The sequence below is a fragment of the Pinus tabuliformis genome, chromosome J, assembly GCF_031772625.1.
Source record: "Pinus tabuliformis cultivar Carrire ecotype Pingquan chromosome J, CPIR1, whole genome shotgun sequence".
In the NCBI taxonomy this organism is placed as follows: Eukaryota; Viridiplantae; Streptophyta; class Pinopsida; order Pinales; family Pinaceae; genus Pinus; species Pinus tabuliformis.
Genome location: NC_142295.1, coordinates 1071313033 through 1071331139, shown reverse-complemented (window position 1 = coordinate 1071331139; position 18107 = coordinate 1071313033). Strand labels below are relative to the sequence as shown.

Sequence of the window (18107 nt, the reverse complement as noted above, 5' to 3'; positions counted from 1 at the left end):
CCTTGTCGAATGGTACGGACTGCCAGCCGCAGGTAAGGAGTTCAATCCATATGGGACGAAATTAGAAAGTCGATCAGCTAAAGAAATTAGTTTATCAGGGTTTGCTTTAAATGGATGTTTAATGTTCGATTGCCTCGGAGTAATAGGGCTTTCATACAGGATATTTCGAACTGGATTTGCCATTGTTATGTCAGAAAATCTGGGAAGATTCATTTGATCTGATAAAGAAATTTTAGGTGTTACGATCTAATGAATGGAGTAGTGAATTTTGAAAATGAAAAGAATGCAAAGAGGCGCTGAATTAATTACCTCCCAGTCAACTGAATCGGATCCCATGGTCTCGCGCTTGCAGCCTTTGAGATTTTTGGATCCTTTTCTCCGATGGATCAGATCGAATTGGACCGGACTTCCTGCAGGTTGGATCAGAATCGCATGATCCAAGCACTGCAGAGGAAACAGCAAATAGGAACGGTATGTTCTGGAATTTGGTTGAATCGATGAACGAGCAATGAAAGCTTTTTGATCCACGGGACCAAAGGAGAAAATGAACTCCTTTTTAGCTCCTCTCAAATATTAGTTTTCCTCTATACTTACAAATGAAGTAATTTCCCTCTCACCCTTTCTCCATTTTCTTTTGGTTTGAAATTATTTTTTAAACATAAAAGTTAATTTTAAAAAGGACAATTGACTTTGACCATGGCTTGCAATGCATGAAGAATATAATGCGGTCATATCTAATTTATCACATTCAAGAATTTTTGTTACTCGAAATTTGAAAATCGTTGAATCTAAGAGTATTTCGAACCAATCCAGCCTCGGTTTAGCGAATTCAAATAACTTCAAGGTGAAAAATATGTGGGTTAATTGAAATTCGACCCTAGAATTAGATAGAATAAAATTTAACCAAAAAAAATAGCCATTTGTTCTATGTGGTTTTTGTTTTTCCTAAGGCTCAAGCAAGTCTTTATTCCAGTTTCCTCCCTAATGCATGCAAACTCCAAATCCTTGCACCAGTTTGCCCCATTTTACCCCTTTGCCTGAATTCGACACTAACACCCTTGCCTCCATCCCTATTCAATCCAAACTTGTCTTTGGCCATGGGTTGAGGGTCGAATCATGATTCACACCAACCTCTGGGAATGCCCATTTGTCAATCTCCCCTGCACAATTAATGAGTTTTGAGTCTCTTTCATGCAAACATACGCCAAAAAAAGGTACAAAAATAAAAGAACAAAAGGTGAAATTTTTTTTATAGAATTGGGAGACACGAGATGCTACTAAAAATGATTAAATTTACAATCCAACATATGGATCAAATTGGTCAAAACAAAATTTGGGTCTGCAAGAATGCATCTTTGTCAAACTCCCCCACACAATCAATAAGTTTTGAGTTTCTTTCATGCAAACATACACCAAAAAAAAAAGATACAAGAAGAAGAATTATTTTGCATAAAATTAGAAGACATGAGATGTCATTAAAAACGATTCAATTTATCACTGGTAATTGCCCCTAAAGGTGTAAAGATACACCAAAGGAATATAAGATTTTGGAAGATCATCTCACCCATAATGGAGCCTATTGTTGAAAGCATGCTAAATTTTAGAGTTGGAAATCAACTATAAGACTAGTAAAAGGGTGTTGGGATAGGAGCAGTGTTGCATTCCTCTGCAGGAAAGTTGCAATGCACATGTTCTGTTAAAGCCTTGTGTACACAATTTTAGAGAAATTTTGCTTCCCAAGGAGTGTTTTAACCATGAAAGCACAATCTAAATTCTAACAATAACGTCTTCATCATTAACCTCGATATTCCATGTTGTTTCGACCACGATTCTAGCTACCAAATGAAGTGCAATAGTTGAATCGTAAGCCAGATCAAGACTAGTGTGATTAGGAAACTAAGAGGATTCAATGTCAAGGTCTTGTTCTTTTGGATCTCAATTGAGGAAGTGATTCTAGATGGAGATGATCTAGATGATTTCTCTGGATTTGGAGGGGTGGTTGGCTCTTTCCAGCCAAATAGGAAAAATTCAATAATGCTAATTGGCCAAAGGATGATCAACTAACACATAAGCGGTGGCCTAAAAAAGTAACCTGAAAAGTCATATTGTACTTCTCTCAATATTCCTTCCCATCTCTTAATGTTGACCGGATTGAGAGCAATTGTGTGGATTTTAACTAAAAGCTAGCCTAGCTTGGGCTATTGAACAAGGAAATCTATGTGTTCATAATTGTCTTCCTTTGATTACTTGCATCTATAGAAGTTGAAGTAAGAAACATGCATTACCACTACTAAGTAGGCTTCCTACTTCAAATTTATGACCACTCCAGTTGTCCTAATCTTTCCCTTTGGCATTATTTCTCTACTCCTTATAGATTCATGTTTGGTCAATGGAGATTAATTCATGGCTGTCTTTTGATGTCCTTTTCACTCTAGAGGATTACATACTTTTATAGGTTTTTGATCCTCAAATTCCTAATCGCTCTCATTCTCTTTCTTGCAAAGAGTTTGAGCTTTACTTTGTTGAGGATCCATGGAGATGATTATATCAGAGGTCACGGGGCTTCATTTGATAGTAATGTACAAAGAATAGAAAAAATATTCAAGGAAGCAAATAGTTCTTAGCCTACATCGATCTCGTGTTGTTTTGATTAGAGCACCACATAGCAGTGATGATGGAAATGACCATCTCATGTAAAGTCTTCAATTGCCCCTTCTTTCCCATTATTCGACAACATCTCCTAGAATTTACACATACATAGGGTATGATAACAATGGATAGTACAATAACAACAGTAGGGATTTAATAATATTAAATTAGAGAGATCATATGCTTATTTGGTGATTGATATTTTATCGTTAAGCATGCTTCTAAATCAAGTGTGTTATGGAAGTTTAGGAGTTCCTCGAAGAATTTCTCTAATAACCATGCATTTTAGCATAATAGGCTTGGGATGTTAGAATCATCGATGTTTCCTCGTTTGAGAAATCTTAGGGAATTATCTTAATTTTGGTCATGGTTTTTTTCTTAGAATTCAACATTTTGCTTTTTATTCACATCTTTTAGTCTAAGATATGATTTTTTATTTTCAGGTCGGGACATACATTGTTCATGTTTCTTAAGGCATTTCTGTATCTAAAGGCAACTTTCCATCAATTTCCAGAGATGTTATATAACATCTTTATCTTGCTTTAAAAAAGGGACAAATGAGGATATCATTAACCAAAGCTTGTGTTAAAAAATATATCTTTGTGAAAGTTATGTATTGTCATGGAATAAAAGGACCAAAGAAAAAACTTCAATGTCTATTAATAATAGAAAAGAAAATGCTTTAATTTTCCTATCTCCAAAGCCGCCACCATTAATGACAAAAGCTTTTACCAAATCCTAAAGTGTTCATATCAAAGATTTCATCTTCAATCCTGATATAGACTATCCATAGGTAATTAACACATCATGTTTGTCCCAGTAATTATTTACCATAATTCTATCTCATGTCTTTTTTTAATTTTGGTTGTGAGTGCAGGTCCTAGCTAAAGCTCAGAAATTTGTGACCCCAACAAACTCACCAAAAACAATGACGACAACCATGTCTACAAAAGCTTGGTCGTCACAACACCATACATGAAAGTCTAGACAAGAAAAAGTATTTACGAATAACACTTAAAACAAAGCAAAGTCTTTACGGATAACAATGACGTGGTTATTTTGGTAGAGCTCCAAATGCAGCGATAGTGTGAATGCATACTGCAGCATTTCTTTTGACATTGGTGTGCTCATCATGGAAAGGCCTTAAGAGATCCATATCAAGGTCATTGACGTTATATTTCAAGCATTAGAAAATCCAGTTCCATCTATGGCCTTATTTATAGTGACGATTTAACTCTTCAGCTTGCAAATAGTAACAGATCAGGGTCTCTCAGTGGCTCTTCCATGTCTAATTGTAGTTATCGAATAGAGTCATCATGTGAAAAGGAACAAATTGCAAAAGAAAAGAAGAACAACATGTTTGAGAAAAAATAGGATAATAGTTCGTGATGGTTTCACTGCTCTATTCGCTAACACCTCGAGAGGTCTCGAGGGGGAGACTCCAATCTTTTAAAAAGATCATGACCATTCTTCACAAGGAATGCCATATTCGTTCCCCATGCTAAATGGTCCTCTAAATGGCAATGCCCAAGCCACATTTTATTCTATTTTACATAGAAATACCATCAGAAAATCTTGGGTTGTCAAAATCTAAAGTGCAGAAATCACCAACAATAAATACACCTCAATTATATTTTAATTATTATTTTTTAAATTTAATTTAATTTTTATATAATTTAAACTAGCCAAAATATTTCACAAATCATTATAAAATATTGTTAAATTAAATATAATGGAAATGTGATTTTAATAAACAAATCGTTTTGAGAGTTATGATTTGAACAAATAATTTATAAACCATAAAATATTGTTATTGTGTGTAGTATATGAGATAATGGTAACTTTGCCCAGGGCTAAAGTGTCAAATTTAAGTTCGGTAAGGTGGAGTAGGCTTCGAGGTTTTGTTATGCATATTTGATTGAAGTTTTTGAGTCACTGAATTTTATTTGGGTTATATTTTTAAATTTTTTTAATTATAAATTTAGATCTTTATTTAACTATTTTTTGAAGAGAAAAGAATTTTATAGAGTAATTTATTATGATAAATAAAATTAATATGGAAATTTAACATTTAGGCTTTAAATAATCATCATTTAATATTTGTTACACTTTAATTTATTTGGATTTTCTTAATAATGCATCAATATAGTTTCATAATAAATTAATTTAGATCCATATTAACTCCGAATTTATCAAACATAGAGATGAATCAAGTCTATTAAGGTGTAAACCTCTTTTTTGAGTCTAAAACTCAAGGAAAAGTTTACATTTCTAGAAATTGATACCAAGAATATATATATATATATATATATATATATCTTTGGAGAGTATATATTTGTTTTTTTTTTTTACATATTAAAATATTTGCATTACATTACAACCTCTCTTCCAAATAAAATAATATCAAATAAATAAATTATATAACATCTTCAAATTAAAGTACAATTCCAACTCTAAATTTAACCTCATTTTAAATAAATTCAACATGAAAAAAAAGTCGTTTAAACTCCCAGGCAATAATTTAACATGATACGAACAACAAGTAAACTCAGACATTACATCATAGCAAAAATGAATGCATCCTGATTCTGAACTAGGGTTTTGCGTTAGGGTTTTGTCACTGGTCACCATGGCGGGACGGAAAGGAGGGAATTCTTCTCCCTCCTACAGTCAAGCAGCTGCGGATAGAAGCAAGGGAGCTGGATCGCATCGCTTCAAGAAACCAATGGAGGTGGCAATAGAGGTTATTAACACACAAAAAAAATCAGAAAATATCAGACCTCATGGACAGGGGGCAGCAGTCAGAAAGTTGCTCCTATGAGTACAATAGGAGTTTGTAAACCCAAGTCGACCATTATTCCCCGAGTCGTTTTAAGTGACCCGGTGTTACAGGTGCATAGAGATCACATGGCAGAATACGCGGTTATATGAAAAATTATGGGGATTTGGCCGACGGAGAAGGCTTTGCAAGCATGGATAAGGAACCACTGGAAACCAAAGGGCGAAATAAACCTTCACCTTGGGTCCAAGGGCTTCTTTATGGTGGCTTTCACAAGCTTAGAGGATAGAGACAGAGTGTTCAAGGGAGGACCCTATTTTTACGCTGATGCAGGCCTTTACATGCGACCATGGATGATGAACTTTGTCCCAGAACAAGAAACTTTCACATCGGTACCGGTATGGATAAGACTTTACTCCCTTCCTTTAGATTATTGGTTGCCGAAGTCTCTAAAGGCTATCGACAACAAGCTAGGGCATTTTATAATGATCTCAGATGCGACTCTAAAAGGCAAATACACATCCTTCACTCGATATGTGTGGAAATGGACTTATCTAGGGCACTTCCGGATGCGATCATTTTAGAAGTGTATGACGAAGAATGGGTGCAGGTGGTGGACTATGAACATGTCCCATTTAGGTGCCACAAGTGCCATGAACACGGGCACCTATACAGAGACTGCCCATTAAACAAAATGGAGAGCAACACAAAAAACACCACAGACAAAGATCCCGAGGGTTTTACTAAGGTTGGGGGCAAAGGGAAAGGAGGAAAGCGGTACCAAAAGAAGATTAATGAGGACGGAAAACTAAGCCACAACAGTTTCAAGATCTTAGAAGAAGAAGTTGGAAACAATGAGACAAACCAGGAATCGGAGAATAATCCCACTGAGAAGGAAAGGGATGCTAGCATGGAGGATATACCAGAGAACAACCAACAAAAGGATGATCTGCCAAGCATTATGGAGCTTAGTAGGGACCATGAGATGACCCCAAGTGAGGCTAGAACAGAGGACCATGAACTGCAGGAGATTCTAGAAAGGGAGAATTTAGATCTAGAAAAGTTTCTGGAGCAAGGAATAGCCAAAGGGGTAGACTCCTTGCCAAAAGAGGAGTTTGACAGGGTTCAACAACTCTTCCTCTGGAGATCACAATCGAAGGGCTCTGGAGTCAAAAGAAACCATGATAGCCAGGAGAATAGAGGGGTGAAAACGATGGAGGATACACCGATGCATTCTTCCAAGAACCCGGGTAGGAAAAGAGGAAGAAAAAGACAGAATGAGTTGTTGACCGAATGTGGGAAACTCATGATTAACTCAGGTAAGATGAGAGATCTTACCAGTTACTCCTTTACAAACCTTTCTTAATGAAGCTTACAACCTGGAACATTAGGGGTCTAGGAAGTAAAAGGAAACAAAGAAATCTTAGCAGTAGAATAAAAGAAGAAAAACCAGATATGGTTTTTATTCAGGAAACAAAGTGTTCGATGGACAAGATCAGAGAGATACACAGCAAGTGGTTAATCAAGTATGAGTATCTAGAGGTTAAAGCAGACAACTCGGCGGGGGGGATTCTTACGCTTTGGGACCCCCAGAAACTTGGAATCCTGGATGGTGATAAGGAGATATACATGATCACAAACGTCTATGGTCCTCAAAAACAAGAAGACAAACTCAAGCTTCTCACCTCCCTTGGGGAGCTAAGAGAGAGATATCCTAATGTGACCTGGATTTTGGTAGGGGATTTCAATATAATCAGATCTCTTACAGAGAAAAAGGGAGGTACTAGAAAACTAGGCAGAGACTCCATTGCCTTCCAGAACTTCATAAATAACATGGGGCTAGTGGACACTAAAACAATAAATGGCACTTTTACCTGGAACAATAAGAGGGGAGGGGCTGCTCAAGTCACCTCTAAACTAGATAGATTCATAATCTCAGAGGACCTCCTTCTCACAGGCCTTGACATGTCAGCTTTAATCCTTCCCTTTGGAGGCTCGGACCACTGGCCTGTCCAACTTGAAGCTACTTTTATGGGCACACCGAGGAACAGACCTTTTAGGTTTGAAAATGTCTGGCTCTCTCACCCTGACTTCACTAGCAATATTGACAAATGGTGGATGGAAGATATGCCCGTTCAAGGCACTAAAATGTTCATGCTACAACAGAGACTTAAACACATCAAATCCAGGCTTAAATATTGGAACAAAAAGGAGTTTGGTAATATTTTTAAAGCCAAAAGAGAAGTTGAGCAGAAACTCTAGGGGATTAATCAGATCATCATCACAGAGGGTTTTACCGAGGAACAGAAAAATTAAGCTGACTCTCTTCAGAACAAATGGGAAGATCGGTGCATGCAAGAGGAGATTTTCTAGAGACAGAAATCGAGGGTGTAGTGGATTAGAGAAGGAGAAAGAAACACAAAGTTTTTTCATAAATCAACCCTGGATCACAAGTCACATAACAGAATTACAAAACTCAAAGATTCTTAAGGGAAAGAGCTCGTCTCTCACAAAGAAATGGAATTTGTCCTAGTTCAGCACTTCCTTAGCATAGCAAAGGAGCCTCTTGTAGACAGATCTCGGTTCATTAACAATTTCACAAAGCACATTCTGAAGCTTGTAACCAGGGAAGACAACCACAATCTTAACAGGCCAGTGTCTGAAGAGGAGGTCAGTGAAGTTATCAATGAGATGCAAAATGGGAAAGCTCCAGGCCCGGATGGGTTCAATGTGGACTTCTTCAAAGCTTGCTGGAAAACAGTCAAACAAGATATCCTTGAGGTTGTGGAAGACTCAAGAAGATCCAAAATGGTTTTGAAGGCTCTTAATGCCTCTTTCATAGCTTTGATTCCAAAGTAGGAAAAAGCTATGACACCGGACCGATTCAGACCCATAGCTTTATGTAATGTGGTGTACAAAATTATTTCCAAAGTGATCGCTAACAGAATCAATCCCCTACTTCTAGCTCTTGTCTCAGAGGAGCAAATTGGTTATGTGGAAGGAAGACAAATTCTCAATAACATCATTCAAGCTCATGAGGTGGTACACTCTCTTAAGAGAAATAAGCGAGTTGATATGATCATACAGCTTGACCTATCGAAAGCTTATGATAAGCTAAGCTGGTCTTACATCATGGCAATGCTAAGAGCTTATGGCTTCGACCACAACTGGATAATATGGGTTATGGCCCTTATACCCATGACTAGTTTTTCCATCCTACTTAACGGTTCTCCCTCCACTGCCTCTATGCCTTCTAGGGATCTCAGACAAGGGGATCTGCTCTCCCCCTTCTCTTTTGTTCTCATGATGGAAGGGCTAGGAAGAGCGATCAAAACGGCAAATGTTGAAGGAAGAATCTAGGGTCTGAAACTTACCCTGGATGGTGTTGCTTTTACTCATCAACAATTTGTGGATGACAAAATGCTACAAGGTATTCCCACGGTCAGGGAAGCCAAAGCTTTCAAACAAATCCTGAACGACTTCGCTATGGCCGCTGGTATAGAGGTAAGCCTTGACAAATCAAAAGTTTTCTTTTTTAACACTGACATTGCTATTCAGAGGAACCTCACCAGAATTCTCAGGTTTCAAAGGGATCAGTTACCTTCCAAGTACCTTGGAATGCCTCTTACGAACAAACCTCTAAGCAAGGGAGTGTGGGAGCCGGTAACGAATAAACTTCAAGACAAGGTCAGGAAATAGACATGCAGGTCTTTAAATTTGGCGGGGCATCTTGTGCTTACGAAGGCGATCCTGTAGGCTATTCCCATTTTCATGTTTTCAGCTCTTCCTTCTCCTAAAGGAGTTATGCAACAGATCAAGAGTATTCAACGAGATTTTCTTTGAGGCAGAGGGGAAGAGGAAAAGAAGTGGGCTTTGGTAGCTTGGGACAAGCTCTGCAAACCTAAGGACCATGGTGGTTTGGGGCTTCATGACCCTAAAACCCTCACCAGAGTTTCAGGAGCAAAACTTTGGTGGAGGTGGCTTAAAGAATCGGCAACCCCTTGGGCCAAGCTTTGGAAACAGAAATATGCAAGTAATTGGCAAGAGAGGGACCATATCTGAATGTCATGGCTCATCAAGGGCTCCCGCATTTAGAACCTTGCTTGGGAGAATAGAGCCATTATCCAGCAGCATAGTTTCTGGGAGATCCGAGCTGGGAACCTGGCACGGTTTGGGAGGATAACTGGCAACAGGAACCAAATTTGTTCAAGAAGAATTAACCGCTCTCAAGAATGACATTGACAACTAAGGTTTACTTATGGTAAGTGAATTCTGGGATTAGGTAAGGAACAATGGTAAATGGAGAATATGGAAGGATCTGGGTTATAGTGAAGAGAGCCCTTTGAAGGCCCAGGCAGTTTCTCTTGCTCTAGACTTGGAACAGAGGAAGATTTTGGTGTCATCCTTGTCTAACCAACTAAGATGGGGAAGAATTACCGAAGGCAACTTTAACCTCAAAGAAGCTAAATGAATGGCCCCAGGGTTTGATTATCAAAACCTTGATAAGGTATGGAAGAACCTTTGGCAAAGCTCGCATTGGATGAAAATAAAGTTGTTTATGTGGTTGGTTCAACAAAAGAAAATTCTAACTTGGGAGAATCTTCTGAAAAGAGGTTTTTTTGGCCCATCCAAATGCCATCTATGTGGCTTACAAGAGGAGACGATGGAACACTTACTCAACCTCTGCCCATTCACCTCTACCTTGTGGGATTGGGTGGCCTCAGTCTTCAAGCAAACTGACAGGGACAGACTCAGCATCACCAACACTTTGAAGAATTGGAGGAAAAACTTCTTAGGCAATGAAATCATCAATAAAGCTTGGACTCTGGTTCCAGGCTTTATTATCTGGGATGTATGGAAAGAACGCAATGGCAGGATTTTCAAGAACAAAACTGGCTCGACCCAGCACATCATTGCACAAATATTACGACAGCTCAAAGACACAGTTGGAGCCCTTTTGTGGAAACTTCCTGAGAACCCTCCTTTGCCCCAGGATGCTCGCATACTGCTGCAGTTGGGTCTCCATTTTCTAGTTCCCCAGGGCATAAACAAGGGTGTGAGCCAAACAACTGTTGGTAAAGACATCTGGCAACCTCCTCCTCATGGTTTTTTGAAAATCAATATAGACGGAGCCTCTAAGGGCAACCCTGGGATGGCTGGATTTGGTGGGGTTATAAGAGATGAGCAGGGGCACATAAAGGACATCTTTCATAGTCATTTGGGGACTGCCACTAATAACATGGTGGAGCTCATGGCCTTAGAGCAGTGCCTAGAAATCCTAATCGAGTCAAATTTATACAACACCATCATTGAAGCAGACTCTGAATTGGTCATCAATGCAGCCAAAAAGATATGTAATGGAACAACACCAGGAAAAGTTTCAAAACATTGGAGGCTATCACAGGTCTTTCAGCGTATTTCTTCCCACTTGCAAACCCTGAGAACTGTCAGCTTCGTTCATGTGCGAAGAAAAGCCAATATGCTAGCTAATCGTCTGGCGAATGAAGGAGTGCTTCGCAAGGAAAGTTACAGCAGGTACACTTGGGATTCAACACCCTTAGGGAAATTGCGTGATGATTGTCAAAGACAGGTAGCCAAAGACATGGAGCACTTCCAGACCATGAGAAATGAGCAAAAGGAAGATTAGTGGAAGCAAGAGAGCAGAAGTAGGAGTCAATCCTAACTGTTGGTCCCACAAAGAATGCTTAAGACAGAGCAAGCAACAGGGGAGGAGTACATGGTAAATAGCGGGCTAATAGAAAGGTCGTCAACCATAGATTTTGATGGCCTTCGTTATCGAATGGCTATCGGGTTGAAAAATGACCAAAGGTTAAGTCTACAAGCGGACTCGAAGATTTATAGATTAGCGGTTTATAATCTTTATCAATTTCGTAAAGCGAGTAAAGGTCGCGCTAGTTTTTGATCTGATGTCTTTGATGACTGTCAGATCAATAGGGGCTTGATCATATGGATATTCGGTTTTAAAAGTGATCGGAGGTTAAGACTTAGACCGGACCTGAATTTTCAGCGGGAGAGGAAGGAACGACATAAACCCGAAGTGAAGAGAATGATGCATCAGAATCGTTTGACCATGGCAGATCAACAAACATATTTGGTGGAAAAGTTTAGCGGGATTAGGAGCGGATGAAAGTTCTTGGGCCGGGATGAAGTGCCATAGTAAATCGTGACCATCAATCCCTTTTCCACGCTCTGACGTCATATTCCATTACGAGGATTCAACCACTGGTAACCCGCGTGCTAGTTTGAATAGTCGTAGACCGTTGGGTCTAAGTACCCCGTCATTGAATGGATATCGGGTTTTAAGATGGGGGTAGTTAAGTCGAAGAGCGGACCTGATTTTTTATAGATCACATGTTCTTTTTCTTTTTCGGGTCCAGAAAGCGGTTAATGGGCGCGCAAGTTCCTGAAGCGATGCTGCGTCAATCGTCGGATCAAGAACCAGATTGACGATGGAGATTCAATCACATTTTGTCTTTCGGTAAAAGTGTATGGCCAACGATAAACTCAGTTTTGTGATATGGCGATGTGTCGAGGTTTGCGAGGATGTGATGGACTGTGGACTATCAGATCAATTGTTTGATTGAACGACGAAGGTTTACTCCTGCATTTCGCAGTTTCAAGGGTTGGCAATGTGCAGTCATTGCGATGTGCGATAAGCCAAAATGTGCGATAAGCTAAGATGTGTGATAAGTCGAGATGTGCCGAGGTTTGCGAGGTTGTGATGGACTCTCGCATTTCACAATTTCAGGTGTTGGCGGCTTGCAGTCAATACGAGGTGCGATAAGCCGAGATTAGGAGGAAGAGTATTCTTTTTTTGTTTTTATGTGTGATGTTTGGGGTATTGTTGACCCTGTTGCTTGTTTTCATCAACGGGTCTGTCTTTTACTGGTCTTTACACTTGTAAAAACGTTGTACCATATGTAATCATATTTTTGAGGTTAATTGAAGGCACCACTCTTACTTGACCAAAGAAAAAAATTAACATGATACGTGTGTCTTGGTTTACAAAAAAAAAGGGTTGTAGAGAGAGTTATTTATTGAACACGTGTTTCACAATGAAATTTATTAAATAAATCACGATAATATACTTTATACATTCATGTCTGACGATTAATGAGTCGAGAAACACATGTTTCACAAATTAAATTTATTAAATAAATGACGATAAAATATTGTATACATTTAAAAAGGGCGTAAAGAATTCCCTTTTGGTATCAAATAAATCAACAAGTTGATTGGTACATTAATTGGTTGCGAAGTGTTAATAATATTCAAACACAAGTAAGATATATAATAAAAGTGAAGATTTGTCTGAAATACCAATTGCACTGTAGAATTGTAATCCAACACTTTCACTTCTATTGCGGCTTCAGGATCCCAAAGACTTAGGGGTATATCATCCCCTGTGTAGTTAAATATAACCGGAGGAGTTGAAGAAAAATCTGTGGTAAAGACTCCATTAATGCCAAAATAATTAGCTTGAAGCAGGGTGATAATGGGCAATGTAAATGATATATTGTTCATACTTGTGGTGATTATCCCTCCGTTAGGGCCTACACAGGTACTCCCAGTGGGACACGGATGCAACTTAAGACCAACTGTGGAGATAAGGTTGTTAACTATGCTTTGTGGAATGTCTACTGGGCACTCCAGGGAAGCCATGCTTCGCAATCCTCTTGTAAATCGAGTGACAATTGCAATGTCATTGTAGTATGGAAGACTAGGAAAAGTGGGACTACATACATTTTGATGTCCAACATGGCCAGCGTGGCTCCTTCGGTGTAATGACAGTTGCTTGAACCAACGATGTAAAACAATGACAGTTGTTTGCTCTAATCAACAGTGGAAAATAGAAAAGTCGACAAAAAACGGTGGTGAACCATTTCAAAAAAGAACACCTTCGGTGTAATTAGAAATATGGATCCAAATGGTCGAAACATGAACTAGATATCTAGGACACTATTGCCCAACCACAAAGAATCAAATGGACAAGCAATAAATTTCATGAACATTTTTTTTTTAATTTTAAACAAGATGATATATTCTTTGAATATATGTTTTCTATCATATGGTTTAATCACGATTTATATATATTCCATTTTCTATTCTCATTTTATTACATATATATTTAAACCTTTTAAATTTTCAAATTTTGTTGTATGACAAAATTAATATTGAATTTTACTATGGACATTTTCATTATCATTTTTTGTCAAACTTCATGGTCATTGAATTCAAATTGAAACTTGAACCAATTGACTTATGCCATATCATGTAATAGGATGATCAGGTGGTTAAGAGGAAATAATATAGCATAAGGGGTAGTTGGCATAGACCCCTAGAAATACTCATAAGAAAGTATAAACACACATCAATACCATTATATTGAACATATATTGGATACATTGTTTTGTAGCAAACATGACTTGTTGAACGATTTCTTTCATAAAAAATATTTTGATATTGTTACCCTACATTAAGGGTTATTCTCTATATTATTGTGCATTCATGGTGTGAATGTTTGAAACTTTTTAAGATAAAGAGTTTAATTATAAAGTTAAGGGGTTTATTATCTCTTATATCTATCAAGGTTTACAACAATAAGAAATAACTAAGTCCAGAGGCAAAATGTTGGTTGAAGTTGGATTAAGCAATAATGAAGGCAGAACAATAGGATGTAGGTCAATGGTGAGAAGTGTTCAATGGTTGATGAGGAATGCTATTAAAATCTACCTCATAGACAAAGGAATTCATGTTGATGACAATCCCATTAAGAAATAAAGAAGCCCTTTGATGACCCCATCACTCATCAAAGTTGTCACAAGTTATTGTCGATGTTAAAGCCCCAACAATCATCAACATCAATGAGATCTAGTCAATTGATGTCAACCCCAAAGCAAACAAATCGATGACATCAACACGAGCAACATAACTTAATCTGAATTGAATCACTTTATTGTTTGTCATCCATCTTGAAACTTTCAAAGTCGAGGAATCAACTCATAGGACCATTTTTACTAGCAGGATCTAGTTTGGTGAATTGAGGTCTGAAACCTTCCAAAAGAAATTTGACATATCAAACCTTTCCAATGGTGCAAGAATTGGCTCAATCAAAATTTGTATCCAAATTTATGCCACTCAAATGTCGACCTTCTTATTTGGACGCCATGTCAGCCCCCAATTTTCATGGAAAAGGGGCTAGCCACGTGATCATGATGAAGAATACTCTGGAATAGTCCATATTGCAACTCTAGTTAAGAGTTGAAGAAGTCAAACTTAACCACTAGTAGGCTATTGGGCTATGTTATAATACAGTCGCCACTAGAAGGAATAGGGGTTTCATTCTATTCAAGTGCATTGTGTTTCATATATGAGTTGAGTAACTGAGAGTGGGCAGGGAAAGAAAAGATAGAGAGGATTTGTGAACTGTAGCATCACATGGGCGACAAGCTTCACTTCCCTGTACTTGCATCCATTTTCCATTTAGAGAAAGAGAGCAAAGCAGCCTCACCTTCTAGCTGGATTTTTTCTGGAAAGGGCTTCCTAGGTTATATGTTGTATCAATTTGTGGTTTATGGGTTTTATTTTGTTGTTGTCTATTTTCTACACAATTCTAATTTGCATGCGTACACAATAAATGGTTATTTACATATCCATAAATATAATGAGAAATAAACCCTCATAGTGTAGATTTCAGATTTTAAGCATAATATTATCATATATGTTGTAAGGAATAGTCTAATGGAATATCCACGACAATTTACATATCATATTGGTATCAGAGAGAGTTTCTTTGGGTATATTATGGGGAGTTGTAAGGGATTTAGATTGGCTAAGAAAAATGTGATAAAACTGGAGTCATGGCCAATGTATCTATGAATAACCCTCATGATCCCACATAAGAGAGGTTTTTGTGACTAGAAGTATAAGTCGAAGATATAAATCATAAAGTGAACCTCCTCATCGAAGCCCTAGACAATAAGCTCTGGTTCTTAAGAGAATATGGACATTCTAACATGGAAACTGAATCAAAGGGGAAATGAACAAATCAAGAAGAACCACAGAGGGAGTCTAAGAAAGGATCTGAAAAGGATCAACCATGTTCGAGTATCGTGAACCATTCATAGTCTCTATTCAAAATGGAAGCAAAAATCGACATCAAGTTGTATCAACGTGAGATTGGTGGTTTGAATCTAAATCATTGGTTGGAGTTGTTAGGTTCCTATACCAATAGGAGTCATAATTTAGATTAACTGAGGTTAAGCCTTGTAATATTGTACATACCTTTGCTTTCTTGCAAATGTTTTCCATATTAAAAAATTAAAAAATGTAAAGAGGGTATGTCCTAAAAAAATAATCAAAGGACAAAAAGAATGAAAATAGGTCACAAAAAAATGAAAAATATGAACCCCAAGAAAACAAAAAGACCATGAAAGTGTGCAAGTCAAAATGCCACTACTATTTACTTTTTATGCTTAATGAATGATTGTGTGCAGCTTGTTACTTATGCCACAATCCATGAATAGTCAAAATGTTTAAACTTGGCTATTTCATGTTTTCAATTTCATGTCTATAAATAGAGAATAAAATCCGACCAAACAGTGTAATGCAGATAATTAGATAGGTAGAGTAAATAAAAGGAGCTCAACTGTGTAAACTGAGCCCTTGGATGAGATAAGGTTTGATTTAGATAGTTTTCTATGTAAAGAAAAGAAAATATTGATAAGGGTTTGCTAGCTCAAATGCACCCTAATAAAGTGAAGAAAAAATGGTAGAATGAGTAGATGGGTAAGTAGAAGAAAGGTTGTAGAAATATGGTGATTCATTAAACAAAAAGCGTATTTATCATTTTTCATCATATATGAATGGACAATCAAGCATGTAAATGGATTTCAAAGTTAGTTAATTAACTTCCCCCATTCATTTCACCCTTGTACTTAACTAATTTCCCACCCTGGATGCGGGTGCTAGATAAGATGGGACAGCCGTGGACGGATGGCCACATGCCGGCCACTGGCCATCACGTGGCGGACGTCGAAAACGCAGGTAAGGGACGCAGTTGGTATAAGGTGAAGCTGCAGAGAATAGTTAATGCCTGGCACGGCAATTCGACTCAAGTGGAGGTTGCAGTTATGGCAGGTGAGCTCCAAGGCAAAGCAGGTGAGGTTATAAGTGATGTTGCAGCGTATGGTCAGAGAATGTTGGTGGCTCCTCCTTTAAGCAGGTCTCTGCAACTCCGGTTGCCCTGCCTCTCCGTCTCCGCCGGGATATCCTCTCTGTCTGTCTGGCTCATTCCACAGTCGGTTCAGGTCGCTGGGTGTTTGGATTACCCCGTGATCTGTTGGAATTTCCTCCCCTTGCCCCCTGTGAGAATGGTGAGACCTCGACAGCGTCTGCTTAGCCGTCGAGGCACTTCCAGAGGGGGAACCTCTCGCAGTCACGAGGCGGATAATGTTGTCCATTGCTGCCATTGCAATATTGCACGCTCCACTGGAGCTAATCCCCTCCACTCCAGTCAATTCATGGATGCAGGGGCTTCGAGCTCGGTTGCCTTGCCTGCCTTCGGCTCTGCTATCTTCAATTTTAGCAGTTCCATGAATAACCCATGGATTAGTGTGCATGTCTCGGTCCTGTTCATTGAAAATGCCCAGGAAGACAATGATTCCCTGGATGAGCATGGGCAGAGGAAGACTGATAACAAGATGCACGAAGCACAGGTTCCTGAAGCTGATTCAGAGCAGGAGGTTAAAGGTCCTGCCTCAGACCTGGAAATTGCATCGCAAAGCAAGCACGATCAGAGGGAGGGGACCGGCGAAGAGGAAGATACTTTTCCCATTGCTGTTGAAAGGGAAGCCTACGGCTGGTGCCGGGTAGAGGAAATGCAAATGGACGATTGATGACGCCTGAGCACAAGGTTTCTTTTGGCTCTTCTATCTTATCCTCTGGTCCCTTTTGCTGTATGTTTTGGCTTAGTTCTAGCATCAATCCTTCTGGTCTCTTTTGTTGTCTGCTTTGCTGTCTATGTTTCTGAATCTTTGTTAATGGGATGGGTAAGGTTGGTCTCCCCTGCGTGGGATAATACGGTTGGTGCCCCTGTGTGGGCTTGCTCTTTTGGACAGTCTCGCTTATATGTTTGGCGCCCCTGCGTGGGCTAGTTTCCTGGTTGGCCTCAACTGCTCTCGGGTGACATACCCAGAGCCTGGTTCTTTCTTGGTTTATCATGGTGTAATTTTTTACTCCTGTACATAATATAATAGTATAGTTTTTTACCGAGAAAAAAAAAATAAAAAAAAAATAATAATTTCCCATAATAAAGTTCTAAGTGTTTAAAACCTTTAAGTCAAAGAGGCTCAGAGAATTTCTTTGACTTTTGGAGGGGCCGGACCCTCGGCTCAATGACTTATGGATATCAAATACTAGATTTCCCTCATAAAATTCACCCCCCCATCAGTTCATTCATTTTCCTAATAAAACTCCTTTTCCTAAGGGTAAAACACTTTTTGCCTAGGAAAAGCACTTTTCCCCATATAAAGCACTTTCATACCATAAACCCACAAAAATGCTTTACCCTAAGTATTAATGTAAATATGTGAAAAACATGTAATTCACAAAAAAGCATTGTACTTAGTGTTTTTCCCTTTTCCGCCCATTTTTCATA

General features: G+C 38.6%; 1 protein-coding gene across 1 annotated transcript in view; it reads right to left on the bottom strand.

Moving 5' to 3' along the window:
- The window catches only part of SEC8 (subunit of exocyst complex 8), a 438983-nt gene extending 438390 nt beyond the window's left edge, over positions 1 to 593 (bottom strand). The window contains exon 1 of the mRNA XM_089379035.1: positions 310 to 593. Within this exon, the coding sequence (XP_089235161.1) occupies positions 310 to 336 (27 nt within the window). The 5' untranslated portion in view covers positions 337 to 593. The remainder of the gene's footprint in view (positions 1 to 309) is intronic.
- Between the last annotated feature and the right edge of the window lie 17514 nt (positions 594 to 18107).